This window comes from Lepidothrix coronata, unplaced genomic scaffold (assembly GCF_001604755.1).
Source record: "Lepidothrix coronata isolate B3197 unplaced genomic scaffold, Lepidothrix_coronata-1.0 Scaffold33, whole genome shotgun sequence".
Classification (NCBI taxonomy): domain Eukaryota; kingdom Metazoa; phylum Chordata; class Aves; order Passeriformes; family Pipridae; genus Lepidothrix; species Lepidothrix coronata.
Window position 1 is genome coordinate 661,845 of NW_016690213.1, and position 18,490 is coordinate 680,334.

The 18,490-nt window shown below is 38.0% G+C and overlaps 1 protein-coding gene across 8 annotated transcripts in view; it reads right to left on the reverse strand.

Moving 5' to 3' along the window:
- The window catches only part of RPS6KC1 (ribosomal protein S6 kinase C1), an 88,253-nt gene that overhangs the window by 12,692 nt on the left and 57,071 nt on the right, over positions 1–18,490 (reverse strand). For 7 of the 8 annotated variants that reach the window (XM_017811735.1, XM_017811730.1, XM_017811729.1 and 4 more), the window contains 4 exons: positions 17,867–17,914; positions 16,126–16,258; positions 5,872–7,425; positions 5,511–5,600 (listed from right to left, as the gene is read on the reverse strand). In XM_017811735.1, the coding sequence (XP_017667224.1) occupies positions 5,511–5,600; positions 5,872–7,425; positions 16,126–16,258; positions 17,867–17,914 (1,825 nt within the window). The remainder of the gene's footprint in view (positions 1–5,510; positions 5,601–5,871; positions 7,426–16,125; positions 16,259–17,866; positions 17,915–18,490) is intronic. The other variant, XM_017811734.1, reaches the window with a different exon arrangement.

An 18,490-nucleotide genomic window follows, 5' to 3' on the forward strand; every position in this document is an offset into this window, starting at 1 on the left:
TCAAATGTCTATTTGGTAAACAGAGGCAAATATTTTTTTTCCTTATTCAGTAAATAAAAATTATAGCATGAAGGCTAATAATAGCAACCTAGCAATTTTTATTTTCATGCCATATATTTTAGGTTATCAGCTGCACTTTGCATCTGTATATTCAATTGTTTAAGAGCAGAAGTGACATCTTCATTTGGGAGTACAAAAATCAGGTTGCACATTAAAACGTTTTTGCCCTTTCTTTGGGAAAAAATCCTGTACACACAAAACCTTCATTTTGCTTAGGTTTTGCATTATGAACAAGTAACAGCAGGTTAGATAAAACCAAATTTACCACGTATTTATGTGTAGGTTTCTGTGAAGGCTAGTTTGTGTAAATAAGGCTTATTTACACAAACACAGCTTATGAAAGCATCAGAATAATACAGTGCATTACTGATGGCCAGTTTACTACTTATATTTTCTGTGAAGCTAAGATCCCTTTGGTTTTAGGATCTCAAGCAGCAAATCTCCAGTTTTTATTAAACACAGTCTGGTGAAAACTCGTTGTTTAAACAAGAAAAAAGACACTAAAGGCAGCCCAGTTCTGAAATCTCATCCTCCAAAACCAGGGATGCAACAGAACGCATCCCCGCTGCTAGAACAAGAACTTGGAGAGTGTAAATAAAACATCTCATTCACACATCATATTTACACAAGATGTTAGACCAGCAAGCTGCTTCTACAACATGACACTTCCCAGGTTAGTAGAAAAAGTACTTTAGAGATTTCTCTTTGTGAGTAAATTCTCAACTTCATCTGTTTTAGATGAAGACAGCCTTGACTAGGCTATGCCTGTAGACAAATGTCTTTCTCACAAGTATTAAGCATACTATGAAGGGTTTGGTTTTTTTCAAAGTTACCGATTTGATTTTAAAAGTCAAGACTGGCATACAATTATTACTGCATTTAAAAGTTAACAACTCTTTATATTTAAGATCACAATGTTGGCAAAACCAATACTTAAATAACAGAAGGTGATCATTTGCATTTCAAAATTCATCTGTCTTGCTTTTCCCTCAATTAGACCAAAACATGTTGATTCACAGGTTTGTGTGTGTGTGTGTGTTTCTTTTTTAAACTTATTTATAGAGCAGAATAATGGCCCCCCTGCTAGGCTGGCATTTGCTCAAGTTTCTGTCCATGTAAATTGAATCTGTTACTGGAATTTTCCCCCCTTCAGAATACCAAGGCACATTAACCAAGAGATAAAGAGATACATTGCTGATACTATCAGCCACCAGGCAGGTGGATAATGCAAGGGATTTTTTGTTAGTTTTTCTGGGGATTTTTTGGACAAATATGTGATAAGAGTTCTCAGGGGGCATGGAGAGCAAAGGGTTGTTTAAACAGAAGTGAATCATTCTCATCTGATCTACTAATAACTTTGTATTCAGATATAGCTGCTTAGCACACTTTAAAACATTCAGAAAACAAAATTTAGTAAAAGGGTTTAGTTAAGTGAAAAGTTAAAGGAAAAAAAAACCACATAAACCTCACAATAGTCACCTTAGCCACATTAACACAGGAGAAATTCTCAGTTAAAAGTGCTTAATTTCTTCTTTAAAAGCAAATAGGTTTTTCTTGGCCAAAACCCCCATGGTTTTACTTGAAGTGGTGTTGAGTTTATAGGGGATGATTTATAATCCATCACTTCCCTTGTGGGTTAGAGAAACAACATTTGACTTATCATAGGTGAACAGCAAAGATTTAGTTTGGCCATTAATCAAAGTATAGCACAGGCACTACTTTTAAGCATCTGCAGACAGCTTTGTTGTTGCTGCAGTTGGTTCAGCATGAACTTCTTTTTTTCTTAAATTGAGTAGAACTATACAGCAGTTAAGAGTTATCCAGCTTTACCAACAGATTCAACAGCACTATAACCCACCACGACTCTGAGCTTGCGAGTACAATTCTCGATATGCAAATCATTACAAATGAACCGCATCTTCCATTTCCAGTTCTTAGGAGAAGTCGGGCAAACTAGTGCCAGCAAGTGCGACAGCAAAATCCATTAATGGTATAATGCCACCTCCCGTCAGCAGAGGGGAAGTGCTGCTCCTCGCAAAAGACGCAGCCCTGCTTTTAATTTATGGCAATTGCTATTTCATACAAAAGTAATTATACTGCTCGCAGGGAACAGCATACAGCTTTTTAAACCATCTCTTCCCTCATCTTTTTGACACTTTTGCATTTATAATGTGTGCAGTTGTTTGTTCTTTTATACATACATTGCATAATGTCTTTTCAACATATGCTGTCACACTGCCTCTCCACTTTTCGTAGGATAACAAGAGCTGAGCAATTCCCTGCTATTTACCATGGCAGAGATCTGATCACTGTTTCTGTACCACTATTACCTTGCTTTGCTTTAATGCAAGGTTACACTCTAGTGTACTGAAAGCCTTAAACACAAAATCCTAGATCCTGCAAGCAAGCTCCACATAGGTGGACCTCCATTCTCCCCTGCGTCCGAAAAACTTCCACACTAATACACTGTTATCCCTACCCCATCCAGGAATTAGTTTCTGATACATAAATTGCAGAATTAAGATTCCATGTTCTCCTTCAACCCATAAAACAACTTAATATTTAAATACATCCTCATGCACTTCACTGCAAAGCACTTTATAACTCACACTGTAAAAAAGCAACACCTGGTCAATTTAAAAGATACGACTGTTTCAAATACATTTCTGCAATTTTCATATCATTCTGCAATACATTTTTGTACCTATTTTAAATTTAAATAAATCTGTTTAAATTTCACATTCATACTCTTCTTTTTCTGCCTTCAAAATTTGTACCTCAAAAATCAATGCAGAAGAAGAACTGCAGCCCTAGACTCATCATCTGTTCTCAGTCTCCAATACCAGACCCTAAAAGACACCTTCCCTTTCCTGCATACTTCTAAAGAGTGCACTTATTTAAATAACAAAATGTTGAAATCAGGTAGCATACAAGTTACCATATCCAAACCCTAATATATCTCAAACTCTGTTTCAAACACCAAGCTAAACACATGGAAACAAAATTCTACAAGCCAAGTTCCACTGAATCCTTCAGCCAGGAGAGAAAAGGAAAGGGAAGGCTGATGACCCAGAGGTAGGGCAATACAGCATATAATACTGAAAACCCCAGGAAAATTCAAAACAAGATAAAGACTCACTTTGAGTCAGCTCATTTAGTCACTGTGTTTTATTATGGTAAATCATAAGACCTGATGAAATTTTGTGAAGATCACTTGTTCAACCTCCACAAAACTACAGCCCTTCCTTCAGCAGAAAAAAAAAAACGTTGTGAGAAACATTTATAACCAATTTTAAAAAGCAACTTTAAAATAATATAACAACCCTCAAACTTGCCAATTTCTCTTAGTGTACTGAACTGACACACAAGTATAATTTCAAAATCCTTATTCCAAGAACCAGCTTGAGGAGCAATGTTGTCATGATAAAGGGGAGACATGGGTTCCAGGGACACAGTACACTCCTTAAAACAAAAAAAAAATTAACATCCAAATAAGGCTTTTTTTCCCTGTAACATTGAAAGCCAGAGAAAGTCCATTGACATGATTATTTTTTAACACTGCCAAAAAGTTCTAAAGCAACATTTACTAGCAGCAGTAGCCTTAAGAAAGCTGCTTTGGACTCGGCTATACACCATTATTGAATCCTTGCTCATAACAGAAAGGCACTTGACTCCAAAATATATTTTGTGGTGCTAATTTATATAGGGGAGCATTACTCCCCTATATAAAAATTAAGATGTAATAGCTACACCAAAGTACAAGTATGCTTTGCAGAGATAACATTAGGATCAAGAAATATGAAAGGTAAGAATCATAGAGCAGGATCAACATTTGCATTTGCAAATCTTCAACTTGTAGCTCGCCAGTTACAGACACACAAAGCAAACTACAGCTTGGGGCAGGGCAGAGAGGGCGGAGAGGAGAGGGCAACTTAACCAAAAAAAGCCCGGATGGATACCACACCTGTGCTGTGAGGTGGAAATAATGACATAGTGGAAAACTTTATTCTTGCATTTGGGGACTTCTAAATATTATTTCAACTGCTCCCTAAACACTTAATTATTGCAGGAGTTGGCTGGTTGGGGCTTAGGGGGCAAAAAAAGCCTCTCTTTGGATCCTCATTAAAGTACAGAAAAATTAAGCTTTGACTTTCACAGCTCATTAATGATGACAGGGTGGGAAAAGGCTGCACTTCCATCTTTGCTACTACTCAACTAGGGAGTGCTTTGTTCGAGGCTGGGTTAGGGAGGCAGGAAAACACCTCTTTCTAACAGGTTGTCATGCATGTTAGCAACCAGGACACATTTCTACTTAACAACCACAAGAATTGTTGGGATTCCCCAGTTCTCTTGTTCTTGCATTAAAGTGGTGCGAGGGTAGAATAAAGGTGTTGGATTTGCTTTGATAGGTAAAAAGAATTATTTTCTGTAATACCAGCCCTTTTGACTTGCACCTGGATAGAAAAGATTTTATTTACTATTTATCTCAAGAAGCTGGCATTCAAATTTTTGCTGAGATCCTACCCCCTGTATGCACGGAGACAGTTCCTTACTGCATTTCAGTTGTGGGACAAAAACAGAATAAACACCTGACGCCAAACTAAGTTCAGAACTTCCATTGCTGGTAACTCTTTTTATAAATTTTCTGAGCACATTTGCAGACTGAACTTGAGGATTACCTGCATGCCAAGCTGCAATGCCTGGTCAGACCACACACTCAGCAGAAAGTTATGTTGGCATTTCAAATTCGGAATAAAGAAGTAGTAATTTCAACTCTAAAAGTAGCTTTTCTAAGCTAGCTATGAAATTTTTAAAATATGAAGCTATAAGTGAAACACCTGATTTTTGGCTGTCACTACCATTTGACCACTGTATTAGCAGAAAATAAATTGGAAAAAGGAAAAAAGGGAGGACTCAGTTTCAAGTGCCATCCTTGCTATGAGAGACATCGATTTTATCACCCTCATGATTGATGAAAGCGGTTCTAAGAAAAGAGCTCTCTAAACTATTTCAAAGCCCACTGTAGCTCATCAAAAATGTCAGAGGCATCTCTAAGCCTATTAGGGTTGTATTTTTCAAACCACTATGTTCTCCCCTTGCCCCCCATGTTCTTTGCAAGTATAAATTTTTTAAGGCTCTTTGTGCCATCTTTTCAGTTACCAAGATGTACTTACGCACAGCAAAAAACTGCAGGAAAACAGAACATTCCTTAAACTTGCTTAAACAAGACATTCAATACAATTACACTTTATGGAAATGACATAACAAAACCCACCACAGTTCAACAATAAAGCAGTCATGAGCCCTGTAGCTTTTTAAGACATTCAGAAAAAAAGCAAAGAAAACTCAGGTACTACATGATCTTGAGCTCTGTGCTACAGAGACTCCATGAGAAAATGAAAGCTGCTAATCTACTTTCCATGTGAAACATTGTAGGTGATTGCTCTAACCTGGGGCACAGTACATTCTCTCTATGGCATCGTTGTCACAGGAATCTTCAACCTCCCTCCACCTGCTAAAATACGTTAGCTGAATGTGTCCTAAAAACAAAACGACAGGAGAAATCAAAACATTTTTCCCTTCCATTTTCTGCAGAAGTGAACTGTAATTACTCCTTTTGTAGCTAAAAACAGTATCATTAAGAATAATGGCATCATTAAGTACTAGAAGCTATTACTGGGGGTGAATTTGCTGCACTGATAATGAAGCTCTAGACAGGAAATGAAGATACTAATTACAAGATAAAACGCCTACTCAGTTAATTGGAAGCAACAGCGAATAAAAAGAAATGCATTTGCAAAAGTTCCTGACCTCTATCATTCAATAAGATGTTGTTTGGGTTCAAATCGCGGCACACAATTCCTTCTCTATGCAAAGCATCAAGGGCTACAACCATTTCAGCTGCCCATCTTTGAATGCAATCCTCTGGGATATAAAACCTGGAGGTTATCGCTAATCTTTCGTCGAGGTCCTGAAAAATTTGATGTATTTCCTTCTCCCCTCCTCCTGCTATTTTGTCTTCCCTCTTTGGTGCTGTCTTTTTACTTTCAGCTGCTGGTGACGAAGCCGAGTCTGTCTCTGCTTTCCCAATGTCTTCAGTTTGATTGGAAAAGAGCAACACTGCTTCATTTCTTAATGTGTCTCTGTCCAAGCTAACATCTTGAGCAGCCGAGAGCGAGCTGGAAACAAATAAACTTTCTTCTTTGCTTGTCATGTTTAAGGAGCAGGCTACAAGTCCTTGAAACAGAGCCCTGTCTTCTGAACTACCTACCTCTTGGTCAGATGTAAAGAGGGTCTCAAGAGCTCCCTGAGTGACACCACTCTGTCCATTTGCTTCCTTGGGGGAAGGATCACTCACTTCTGGTGCCACACGATTTGGCTCTGCAGAATTATTTAATTGCAAGACATCAGGTGTTTCTAATAACTTCACTTCCAACACATCCCTATCAGTTTTTGTAAACTTTGTTGGCCCTGACACTGCTGCCTCTTCTGTCTCATCAGACATACCAGGTAAGTTTATTAGGAGATCAGGCCTTCCTTCATCAATGCTATTTACATCATCAGAAGCAGCATCCTTAAAGGAGATAACTGGCACAGAGTCATTTGAACCTCTGCTTACGGTGTCATGAGGTCTCACACCCATTTTGCTTTCTAGGGCATCCAAGCTTCTGTCATGATCTGGAACAGAAAACAATGGCTTCAAGGGCTCCGATTTCAGGTTATATAATTTTTCTCCAAAATCAAGCCCCAGGAGCTCACTAGCGCTGTCTTTGCTGTCTATCCTGAAGAGTTCCATAGGGCTGTTCTTTGATTTAGTTAATGAGTCCAATATCCTAGTAGGGCTAGCTATTTCTGGCTCAGCATCATCAACGAAAAGCTTTCGTTCCTGAGGTACAACCTGAGACATGAAGCTATCGCTGCCAACAACACTGCATTTCTGTAAGCAGCTTCTCTCTTTGGTATGCAGATCTTCACTCCCCAGTTTAGCCACTGGTTCCTCATTTAGAGAGCCTGAATCAACTTTTTCTTGCCCATATTCATTGCATAATGTTAAATAACTAGTAGTGCACTCTTCTTCTGAGCTGGATCCTGAGTCCATCCACTTCAAACTCTCTTGGCCATCTTCCTGGTTGCTGCTGTCATCCTGAGAGCTTGGTGTTAGGCTGCTCTTCAATGAGACCACCTTCAGCATGCTCTCCCCATAGCTTTCTCTGGAATCAGTGCTGCTGCCAGTTTCTTTAGGACTAGGTGTTGGTTGTTCCAGGTAAATTTTAGTTGAACTGGCTGTCCTGGATTCAGGAATTTCAAAGCTCTCTTCAGGACTTCTGTTTAAGTACTTACTGACATAAGACCACAGTTTTCCTCCTGAAAAAAAGAAAAAAAAAAGGGAAGGGAACTCTTAATTTCACTCAAACTAGAATCGGTTTCATTATGAAACAGGAAAATATTCTCACTGTCACTATGCACTATATATCCTTATGCCCAAAAAGTTGGAACTGCTACTTCAGAAGGAAATAATTACAGGGACCAACAACTTGCCTTTTAAGTATATTTGTATTACTACGTAAATATTTAAAGAGCTGTATCTGAGATTAAGCTGATGCTTTTGCGTTTTTAAACTTCAGTAAATTTTTATTTTGGAGTCTGTCTCGAGTTGTATGCTGGTTACTACTCTCCATCTGCTGTCTCAAAAGAAGCAAAAACCAGGGAAGATCAAATGGTTTAGGGCCCATCACCAGTTCTGCCTACAATGAATAATTCTGTATCACAGCTCTAAGTTCATGAGCGACATCAGTGGAAACGTACTAAAAACTAATTAGCAAGTTCAGTAAGGGGAAGGGAATTACCTCATATTAGCAGGTTATCTTAAGGAACTGTTTATCTCTTTGAAGAAGATGGGTTTTTAGTTAAATATTGAGATATTTCTCCCATTAACTTCAGAAAAGTTTTTTATGCTTTGCTGCACCACACAAGAATTTATCAATACTCTAAGTTACACTGGCAAACAAGTTCCTTCACAGCTTCTAAGAAAGTTACAACTCCAAGGTAATAGTTACATTTAAAAAATACAAAATAGGACTCTTTATGTTTCCAAATACTGTTCATATTAAAAAAGTTTACAGATTTCAGAACATAATTTGAGCAAAATAAATCAAGAAGTTACTGCATCTCTTGCCTGTGCCAAAGAATTTGGCTTAAAGCTAGAAAGTCTCCTTTGATAACTTAAAGAAAAATGCAATGTCAAGACATTTCAATTTAAAAGATAGTACAGTAGTTCTCAAAAACACAGGAGTTCTAACAAAATCTTTGTAGAAGAAAAAAGTAAGCATCCAGCCCACTGGGCATCTGCAAAGTTTTGGGAGGTTGGGTTTTTTCTTACTTATTTGGATAAAACAGAGTTTCGTATTTTTCCAAAATACAGTCTCTAATAATTTGGGATTTTTTTAATGCTCTCTGTATCAGGCAAAATTCTTTTAAAAAGTACAATAAAAAAGTATTTATCATTGCCTGAGAACAGGTTTTCTGTATTCCCAGGTATTTCAAACGTAACTTATCAAAGGCAGAAAAGGCTTGACACTAAAAATTAATTTGAATAATATAGTGTGGAGTTTTCCTGCCCTCCATCCCCCTGGCTAAGACAAGACTTGTTTTTAAACAGGGAAAAAAAATCTCACTGGTTGTGGTGAAACTAAGTATATTAAAAATACTAAGAGGGAATTCTAACACCTTGAGTCCAACGGTAAAAATGACAATTTAGATCTGTTAATCCACATAGTTTCTGCCATAAGCTACAAATGGATTTAGCACCAGGTCAGAACGATCCTTGCCGCCTTCTAGAAGATGATGAGAAAGGATGCCAGGTAAACGAGCAGGAGCAAATGGAAGCGAGTAAAAACTGCTATACTGACCACTGTATTGCATAAGCACTTCAAATACTTACCCAGAGATATGTTCAAAATAGCCCCAAGTGTGCCCTGCCACAGCAGCAAGACACAGCTCATCAGTCCCTCCCAGCAGAGCAGCAGCAGCAAAGCAGGGCAGCGACTGACTGAGCTTGCTGGGACACAAGTGACCTGACGCCCTGTGTCAGCGAGACCAAGGGCCCTGGTCCTGCCAGAGGTGCCTGACGAGCAGGACCTCACCTGTGTGAGAAGCTGGGAGCCTGTGCAGACTCTTAAGATGAGGCTGCTTGCTTTAAATATGACACGTTGCACGGGAGCTCAGCAGGGCAAAGGCGCCCTGCCCTGCCTTCTGAGCCCTGCAGCTTGTGCAGGACTTCAGAACTACTGGTCTTAAACTGATTTGGTTGTTCATCCCGTAGTCACCGATGATTCTTTTCTATCATTACACTTTTACATTTATTCATGCTTCTGCTATGAAATGGCAGGGAGAAAAAACAACAGAAAAGAGAATAAGAGTGAGAACATACATATATATGTATATATAGCGCAAGAGTTTCTCCTCTTTTCCACACTCTCATCCATCATAATTATTTTCCTTTAAAATTTCAATTAAATTACTTTAAGTAATATAATAAAATAACTTTTTTCAATTTATTAACTATGCATAGAATTATTCAGGTTCACTTCATACCAAACAATAAAATCTCATTTGACAACCACACCCCTGCTGCCTTCAATAAAAAATATTATAGTTTCCCCATCCCACCTGCATTAGATTAATTAGTACAAGTTAAATATTTCCATCTACATATTACTAGTGTTTATACTTGTGCTTCACAAATTTCTTATGAAAACACAAATCTCAGGTTTCAAAGAGATCATGACCCACAAAGACTCACATAAGATTTTTGGAGCTTTGGACAATGCCTGGCACAACAGTCCTTCAGGCTGCAGGCAAGGAGTAAGAAAAGGTGAAGGCCTTGCCTTGAGCTTTGACCCAGAGATGCAGAAAGCTCAAAATGTTATTCCTGTGATCTTCTGTCACATTTTTTCCTGGGTCATTACTGGACACCAGGTGTGCTTTTACATATGACACCTGAACAGCTCTCACTGACCTAAAATGTTTTGTAGCCCTATTCTAAGGTAAGAAAGGGTTGGGGTGCCCAGCAGTAAGAAAAATGCAAGAATTATCCTTGCACAACTTAGTTTTTCACCTATTGACATGTCAAGCTGCTCTCAGGATGACAACTGTCTTCTGCTCCCTCCACCTCACTTCAATGCAAGATTTCATGCAACCTCCACTAGATTTTGGCCTCTACTCAAAGTCTTACTGCAGCTTAAGAAAGGAGACCCAAGAAGAATTAAGGAAGGAAAAAGAGACACATTAGGATCAATCCTTCAAAAATCCACAGAAAAATCACTGGATGATTCAACATAAAAGTTGCAAAAGACAAAAAAAAATTCTCTTTATTCTTACACTGTTAGGGAATTCACTGCCCACTTATGAAAATAGATAGAACTGCAACAATAACTCATTTTCTATTTGCAAATCTATTATCTTTTTTAAAAAACGTTGCTCATTAATAATGACTTGTATTTATCTAGAAATCACAGTTGAAATGACTACTTACTGCAACTCCAACTTAAGAGTTAAATGCAAGTAAATAAAAAAAAATTATTATGTCCAAATATGTTTACATACAAATATTTCAAGAATGGCCTCCTGGTCAAGTGGAAATACGTAAATAAATGCCATTCAATAATTGTGTTCTACACGGAAAAACAACCATTTTAGTCCTTTTTGAAAATGTCCAATCCAGGGTCAAACAAAAGTGATATTTGTATCTGCGTATGTAATTATGCCTTTATGAATGACATACTAATAATCTTTCCCCCTCTACCCATGTGTTGTGTAAGATCAAGAAAACCCATTAGCAAGCCATGCTAATATAGTATCAGGAATCTATAAAAACTAAAATTACAGAAATCAATCCAAACAAGTAAGCTTCAGTCATTGTCAAATAGTCCAATAGACTAAATAACTATAAAAGCTACAGTATAAAGCTAAAGTTTACTAGTGTTTAATACAATTTCAGAAGTTTAATATTAACATAACAAATTATTCAGTTTGTTTTGTACTACCATGAACTGATTCTACAGCCAATATAGCTCCCTCTTTCTGGTTTTATTAGCACATGAAAATCATCAAGCTCTAAATTCTTCTGCAGTTATTCCATGAAAAATTTCTTATTAGCAGTGCCATATTTAACCAGCATTTCATACTCTGGCATTCTAGAGGTTATAACTCTGCTTCTAGAGGCAGAATCTAAAAAGTTAGTGTCCAAAATAATCAACAGGAAATTCAGTACAAAGTGACCAAGTGATGAAGCTGACTAGGAATCTTGTTAGTTCCATAATATTTTTATAATCTTTCAAACATTTCTGCAGCTTTTTTGCTTATTAATAGCACTTGATACAGGAATATCAAAAAGAAAATACGGGGACTATACAGTACATATCACAGGATAAAATGAAACCTAAAAAATCAGCAAATTTAGCTTTCTAATCATGTTTTTGTTCTAGTTGACAAGAAAAATTCATTACTAGTTGGATTCTTCATCAGCTGGTGCTCAGTTATATTTCAGCTTCACATCCTGACTGGCTGACTAAGGAGACATATTCCACAATAAATCAATGTCTTTTGCTAGCTTGGCCCACAAGTTTTCTCTGAAGGATAATATATTCCAGTTTCTGCAGAACTGGAATGCAGCTAAGAATGCAGGAGTCACTGTACTTAGGAAATCCCAAACAAAGTCAAAGTGAACAACCTGGGCTTCCAAATAACTGTAATCTGATAGGAAAGAAAAACAGAGTATTGAAAGACATCTGCTTGAATTATTCTCCAAAACTGGGCCCAACTCTCTACATCACCACATAAGAATTTGCTTATGGCCAGGAATACCAATCCTAAATCATGCACCTCATGCGAATTAATAGGCTTCCTCGCTGGAAAAGGAACAATTTTATGATTTTCAAAGAATCACTGTCCTCCTTTTCACTAAAGACATGCCTCCTGGTAAACTTCATCATGTTAATGCAATGACTACATAAAATTAGGCTTGTCCAGTTTCTAAGCCAAAAGGGAACCAGACACACAGGCACTGCCATGGTACAACAATGTTTCACAGCATCCCAATGGCAGCCACAGTGGAGCTGCAGCGTACACATGAATGGGAACCTAATCTCCTGCCTAATCTCTAACATGACAGTAGTTACAAGCACCAGAGTCATATATATACAGCTGTTTCCACTGCTGCTGGTGAATTTCTGCTACAAAGTTTGCTAGTTTAGGCAAAGCTCCCACTTCAATGCACTTGGAGCAAAATTTCAAAGCAGCCTCCTGAAAGAGTGACTTGCCAAGGACTATATCACCTTTCCTACATTTTCCGATTCCTGTCAAATATTTACAGCTAGTATTATCTGCTTTCCTAACAACAAATCCCCAGCTTTGCAAGCCAGAACACTACTGTGTTGCTGTCTATCAATTGCTGCATGCAGCAACCCTCTTCAGCAGGAAGTTTCTTGAGTGCTCTCCAGATTGATAGGAACTCGGGCTTGTTTATGCTTAAAGAGATTTGACAGCTTCTAACAGCCACTTAAACTTTGATGTCCCATGGAAGCCCCCCAGCCTATTTTTGAAGCATCTGTTTCTAAAATTTCTGGAGTTAGTAGTGCCAAGAAGAAGCGAGGCCTTATTAACACCAGATTGGCTCCCTACCACACTAGAACTTGCCAAGTGCTTTCCAACAAAGCTACAAGATAACTTTATGGACTTTTGTGCTTCTGAGGCATCCTTGAAGCCTCCAACTGTGGTCAAGAGAAAAGTCTGTAAGAGAACTCAAGACCTCACTCACCAATTCTGAGCACGTAACAGTATCGCGATTTACCAAAAAAAAAAAAAAAAGTAAAGAAGTCTTAATCTTGAGTCTGTGGTCAAGCTTGCAGAATTCCATACGAAATCCAGTAGTGCTGCACATAATAATAAAGTTAAAATCCACTATGAACAGGAAACAGTGAGCTGATTGACAAACATATATTGCTCACACATAACATTCAAACCTCTGAATTTGGTGCCCACTTAAATGAGTATTTTACCCTTGAACCTCACAATGGTGGAGCTAAGATACCTAACATTATAAATCAGCACCACTTATAAATTTGACTGGCAGAATCTTTTTTCCTATTGGAATAGAATTACTTGGAGTATGAATGTTAAGAGCGTTCATAAAGCCACAAAATAAAATTTCAAGAGACTATTACTTAAAAATTAAAATCCTAGAAATTTTTATCCTTTTCCAACACTAACTGCAAGCACCTTCTCTATTTATTTTTGGTTTGAGACGGACAAAATTTTAAGATTGCTTTATCTGTAGGGATTCCCAACATTATTATCCTTGTAATTTAAAGGATGAGTGCTACTTATGTAAGAGTGATATGATCAAGACCATCATCAGTGGGGTGAGTAAGACTAGCCCCTGCATACAGTACAGCATAATTTTAGCCCTATTTTATTCATGCTGTATTCACATAAAGGTAGAAGCCTTTCTCCTGAATCACTTTCTAGCATCAGTCTCCTGGGACAGGGTGACGTGCACTGGCCATTGCCACAGTTAGGGATTTGGGATCACCTTTTACATGCATTTTCAGGCAATTTACTCATCACTTTGTACCCCAGCTATCCCTCTTTACAACACAATACATCACTCTTCCTCTCCCTTTGCCTGTTCCAAGCCCAGACAGTGAGATCATGAAAGCAGGAGACTATCCTTAATGAAGCAAACCTTGTTAATTTCCTGATAATCAGGAAAAAGTCCTTATAGCACATCATAATTTTTGAATGGTTTGCAAACAAGAATAGAGGTTAATCCATTTCCAGACTACTTCCTGCTTTACCAGGGAAAACCTTTTACAGTTCACCTAACTTACACCCAAAAGTGTCCAAGTCAAGTGAATCCATGTATTGTGTATCACCAACCACAGCCCTCACCCACATCAAAATCCCTTCTGGTCCCTGCAGCTCTCCCCTTCCACCCCAGCACAGCCTGCCAGTCCTCCATCCTCTCTGCAATGCTCTCCCATTTCTCCCATGCTCCTTACCCACTGTTCTTCAAAGCTCTCCCTATAAGAAGTACTCGTATCTCATCAGCGCTCCTCTCCCAACTCCACCTCAAAATAACCCATCTCCCTCCCACTTGCATGGCTTTGACCCACAGCTGAGAGAGAGGCAGCACAGCTGTGGCTGTCTCCAAGTGTGTGTTTCCTGTCTGGCCAGCCAGAATGAGGATGCTTTACAGACACCACCTTCACTGCTGGCAAATTAAACAAATGGTGTGGGTGCTGCACAAGGCTGTGTGTTGCACAAACCTGATTTAGAAGGCACTTAGTAAATTAAAAATCCTTCTGCCACAGAAGTCAAAATGTGTTACAGCCAACGTTGGTAAAAGCAAGACATTCAGGCAAAGCACATTTCACTGAGATTTCTGACCATGTCAAAGATAACCAGAAGAAAGGCATTCCTTTTTTAAGGATAACATCCTGTCTATTCCAAATGTTAAGCTGAGGTTTCTGTTCTTAAACGATAGAAGTCTGATCGTGCAATGTCTTAATTTTTGTCACTGTTGTCACAATAAAATTATGACTTCCAGGAGATCACCTTTGTCAACTGGTCCCATTAGGGCTTCCTTAAAATTTTTGTTCTTACATCTGACACATCTGCCCCCAAATTCCACTACTACTTCACCCACTTTTCCATTTGTCTTGAGGAAAAACGTTCTTCCTGAAGAGAATTTCAAACCTGTAGGTCTTCAGAAACTGCAGAAATATTAAGAACAGTTTTTTAATTATTATCTTATCCTGTCTCCAACCCTTTGATTATGCTAGGTTAAGAGCAGTTGGTATCTGACAAGGGTTGTGGGTGAGGTTTTTTGTATGGTTTGAGGTTTCTTTGGTTGTGGATTTTTAAAAATATTTTCTCTCCAAACAAAATTTACCAGCTTATGTGGAGATTACAGTTCAGGTGAGAGTCTCCAAGCTATCCTGCCAAAACACACACACCTTGAGAAAAGTAGCATTGTACAGAGCAGCTTTGTAAATTCTCAAAATCGCCATCAGGCAGTACTGTAATGTGAGGCTTTTCTTCATGCATCACTGCTCATGGCAAAATCAAGTCACACATTGCAGAAACAGTCACTCATTTTGCAAAGTTAACTTTAACTGGTCTCATATGACAAACTGTTCATGAAAAAGCCAAAATCTAAGTTACTGGGGGAAAAAAGAAATAATATTCAATGTAATAAAATTATCTTTTCTATCAGTCAGTTCAGTTCCTTCACATCATCCACTGTGACTGAATTATTAACGTGCCCTAAAAAAAAGAACTATTAGCAATCCCACAATTTACATTCTCCACTCATTCTAAACAAATATGGGTAATTACATTTAGGGAATATTTAAATCCAGGTGTTAGAAGAAAAAATCAAAATGTAATTATTTTGTGCCACCTGTTCCCTGTACATTTAACAGGAATTTTATAAACAGTTTGAAGGCACAACTCTGTGGTTCTGCTTTGAACTCCTGTGTGGTGCCACTAGCTATTTTCTTAAAAATCCAGATCAGAATAACTATGCAACATTAACCAACAGGCAAATGTTCACGGTATTTAGCAGAGCTATTAAATTCTTGTGTAAATACTTGTCATTTTAACTATAAGATGCTGAAAAGATTAACTATCCAAAGTTTACAAAAGTAGCCAAAGACTGTATCTCTGGGAGATGACTGTAAATAATGCAGATAGTTGTTGCTTTCAAAGCACTTCCTCTTCTGTAGAAAATAAACAGTTGGAAGCTTTCAATATTGCTACAATTCATGTAACCCATCAGGATTTGAGGCCATTTGAAACGGGAATCAGATCCACCGCAGAACGAGAGGGGAATAAGGGGGAGGGACAGAGGAAAGGAGTGTGGTGTCTTACATGACATCTCTTAGGCACACTAAAAATATTTTAACTAGATGTATAAGAGATTAATTTGACAATGAAATGTACCATTGATTAAAACTTAAACCTTTGACTCTTTTCAACAATGTGCTTAAATGAGAGACAAACCTTCCGCATGCTGCAACACGAGAAAGACGGACTCCTCGGAGATGATGTACTTGTGCAGACACACCATGTTGGGCACACAGCGGGGGATGATGGTCGTTCTGCTCCTGCTGTACTCACTACTTTTCCTTAGACCCTGACAGAGAACAAAAAGGTCAGTTGTACCCTCAGTTGCCTTTGGAGCCTGCTGTGCTCTGTGTTTATCAACCAAACTAATCTATCCGAGTTACTCTGGGCTTCAGAGAAACCACTCATCTGCTGCTCTATGCCCCTCGGTCCCCCGAGGCTGTGCTGATGGCATCTGGCGCATTTCCAGAGAACAGAAGATGGCACAAAGCTGCCATTAAAATCAATTACATGGGTCAATGTTTTTATTAGAATCTCTCTCAAACTAAGTCATCAGGATGACACTCAGTTATTTCCCTGTGACCTTTTTTTAAAATTTTATTTTTGTGTGTGACCAAAAGACACTATTAAAAAAATTCAATTCAAATTCTAAAGACAAAAGAATGCCTTAGTGTTACAGGTAATCCTCACATTTCCATTTTACTTTACTAAAGACAACAACCACCACAACAAAAAGCAAAGGAAAGGATTAGTCTCCTTGAGAGGCAATGATTTTTGGGAGGTAACACAGAGATGAAGTTGCCAGAAGTGAAAAAATTGACGTGGGAGGGTGAAAGGGAGGGGGGAGAAAAAGAGAAAAAAAATTATGTCAATAGTGTGACCTATTACAATATTGATAAACATAGGCAGTTAAATGGGAAATTCAATGTTACCCTATCTGCCAGTAGATAATGTGAGGTTCTAATATAAAATATTCACAAATAAACCTTTCTGAGGAACAAAGGGGTTTGCTGTATCCTGCACATACTTCAGAAAAACAATTTCAAAGGCCAGATGCACAAAGTTAAGGCAGGGTTGTAAGCCAAATCCAAAGCAAAGTTACGAAATGTTAACGACTAATTAGAGCTTCATGTTTGGGATACAGTTTTTTTCAGCCCTTCCTGCCATCAGCAGTGGAATTCATGTCAAGGGGAGCCTGAAATAATGACCACTATAACAATACTCATAACTAAACTAATTCTCGGCATCACAGATGCTCTGAGCATATTGGGATCTTGATCTGAACACTTTCTGAAACATAAAAGAGTAATGGGAAAAATTTTATTCTGACCAATTAACTATTCACTAATTCAATTGGTTAGTAACATTAAACTCAGTTTTCACAGCCTACTGATGTAAAACATAAGGAAACAATTTTGAATAAGCCCAGTCATACATTTCATCCAGAATCCACTTCGGCCAAGACCATATTCTTCAGCTAAAGAAGACCAAACACAAAGCACAATGGATGTACTTGGGTTAAGAAGACTTTTCACCTTCATCAGCAGCCTGCACGTGTCCTGAGCCACTAGGGCTTTACAGATGTTTTAAGCAGCACATTAAATCTCTGATTCTTTACCAAAGCCTGCTAAGGTGTTGGCTGCAATAACCAGTGGCAACTCAAGTGACTAAACCAGCATATCCAAGCACTAGGGATGTTACAGAAAAAGGAAGGGAATGCAACTGAATACCAGCAAAAAGAATTCCAGTGTCCTTAATAGGGATATATGTATTACCATAACAATATATTGCAGGCATAACTCTATATATTACATACAAATTGAGCTTTGTATGGTGGTGTAATTTAGGAGGCCATATAATAAAAGATTATTAATAAATAATAAAAGATTTTACTCACCTTCAATATAAAAGTCTGCTGTGTTCTAGTGTCCATTACAAGCAAAACCTAAGCAAAAAGTATTCAGATAAATATTTAAGATTTATATGAGTAAGCTAACAAAATATAGATCTTAAATCTAATGTTGAATATTCTTAAAAAGAAAGGGTTATAAGCAATGATTTTTAAAAAAATAAATAAATTAAACCCCTGCAGCACACAGACTTGATAACCAGGGTTTTTTCCTAGGAAAGAAATATGACTGAGGCTATAGATCTCTAGTATTAATGTAACAACAACAACAAAAAAGAGGATTTACTTAGGGAGAAAATTGTGGATGGGTTTGCTGCAGAGACGAGAACACCTACAGCTGCAAATAGCGTCTCTGTTAGCAGTGCATCACCTCTACTGAAAGCACTTTAAACATGGCAATGAGAGAAGCACTAAACAGCAACTACACTCTTAGCAATCTGCATTTGTTTATGCGTTGAAAACAAAACAAACAAAAATATCTATGTGTATATACATTTAGGAAACCGCATCTTTAGAAAGCTGGAACCCTCCACATCTCCATCTTCAAATCACCCTGGTCAGGAATTAATTGTTTTCAAACTCTGAGAACACAGATGTGCTTGAAAAGCACCA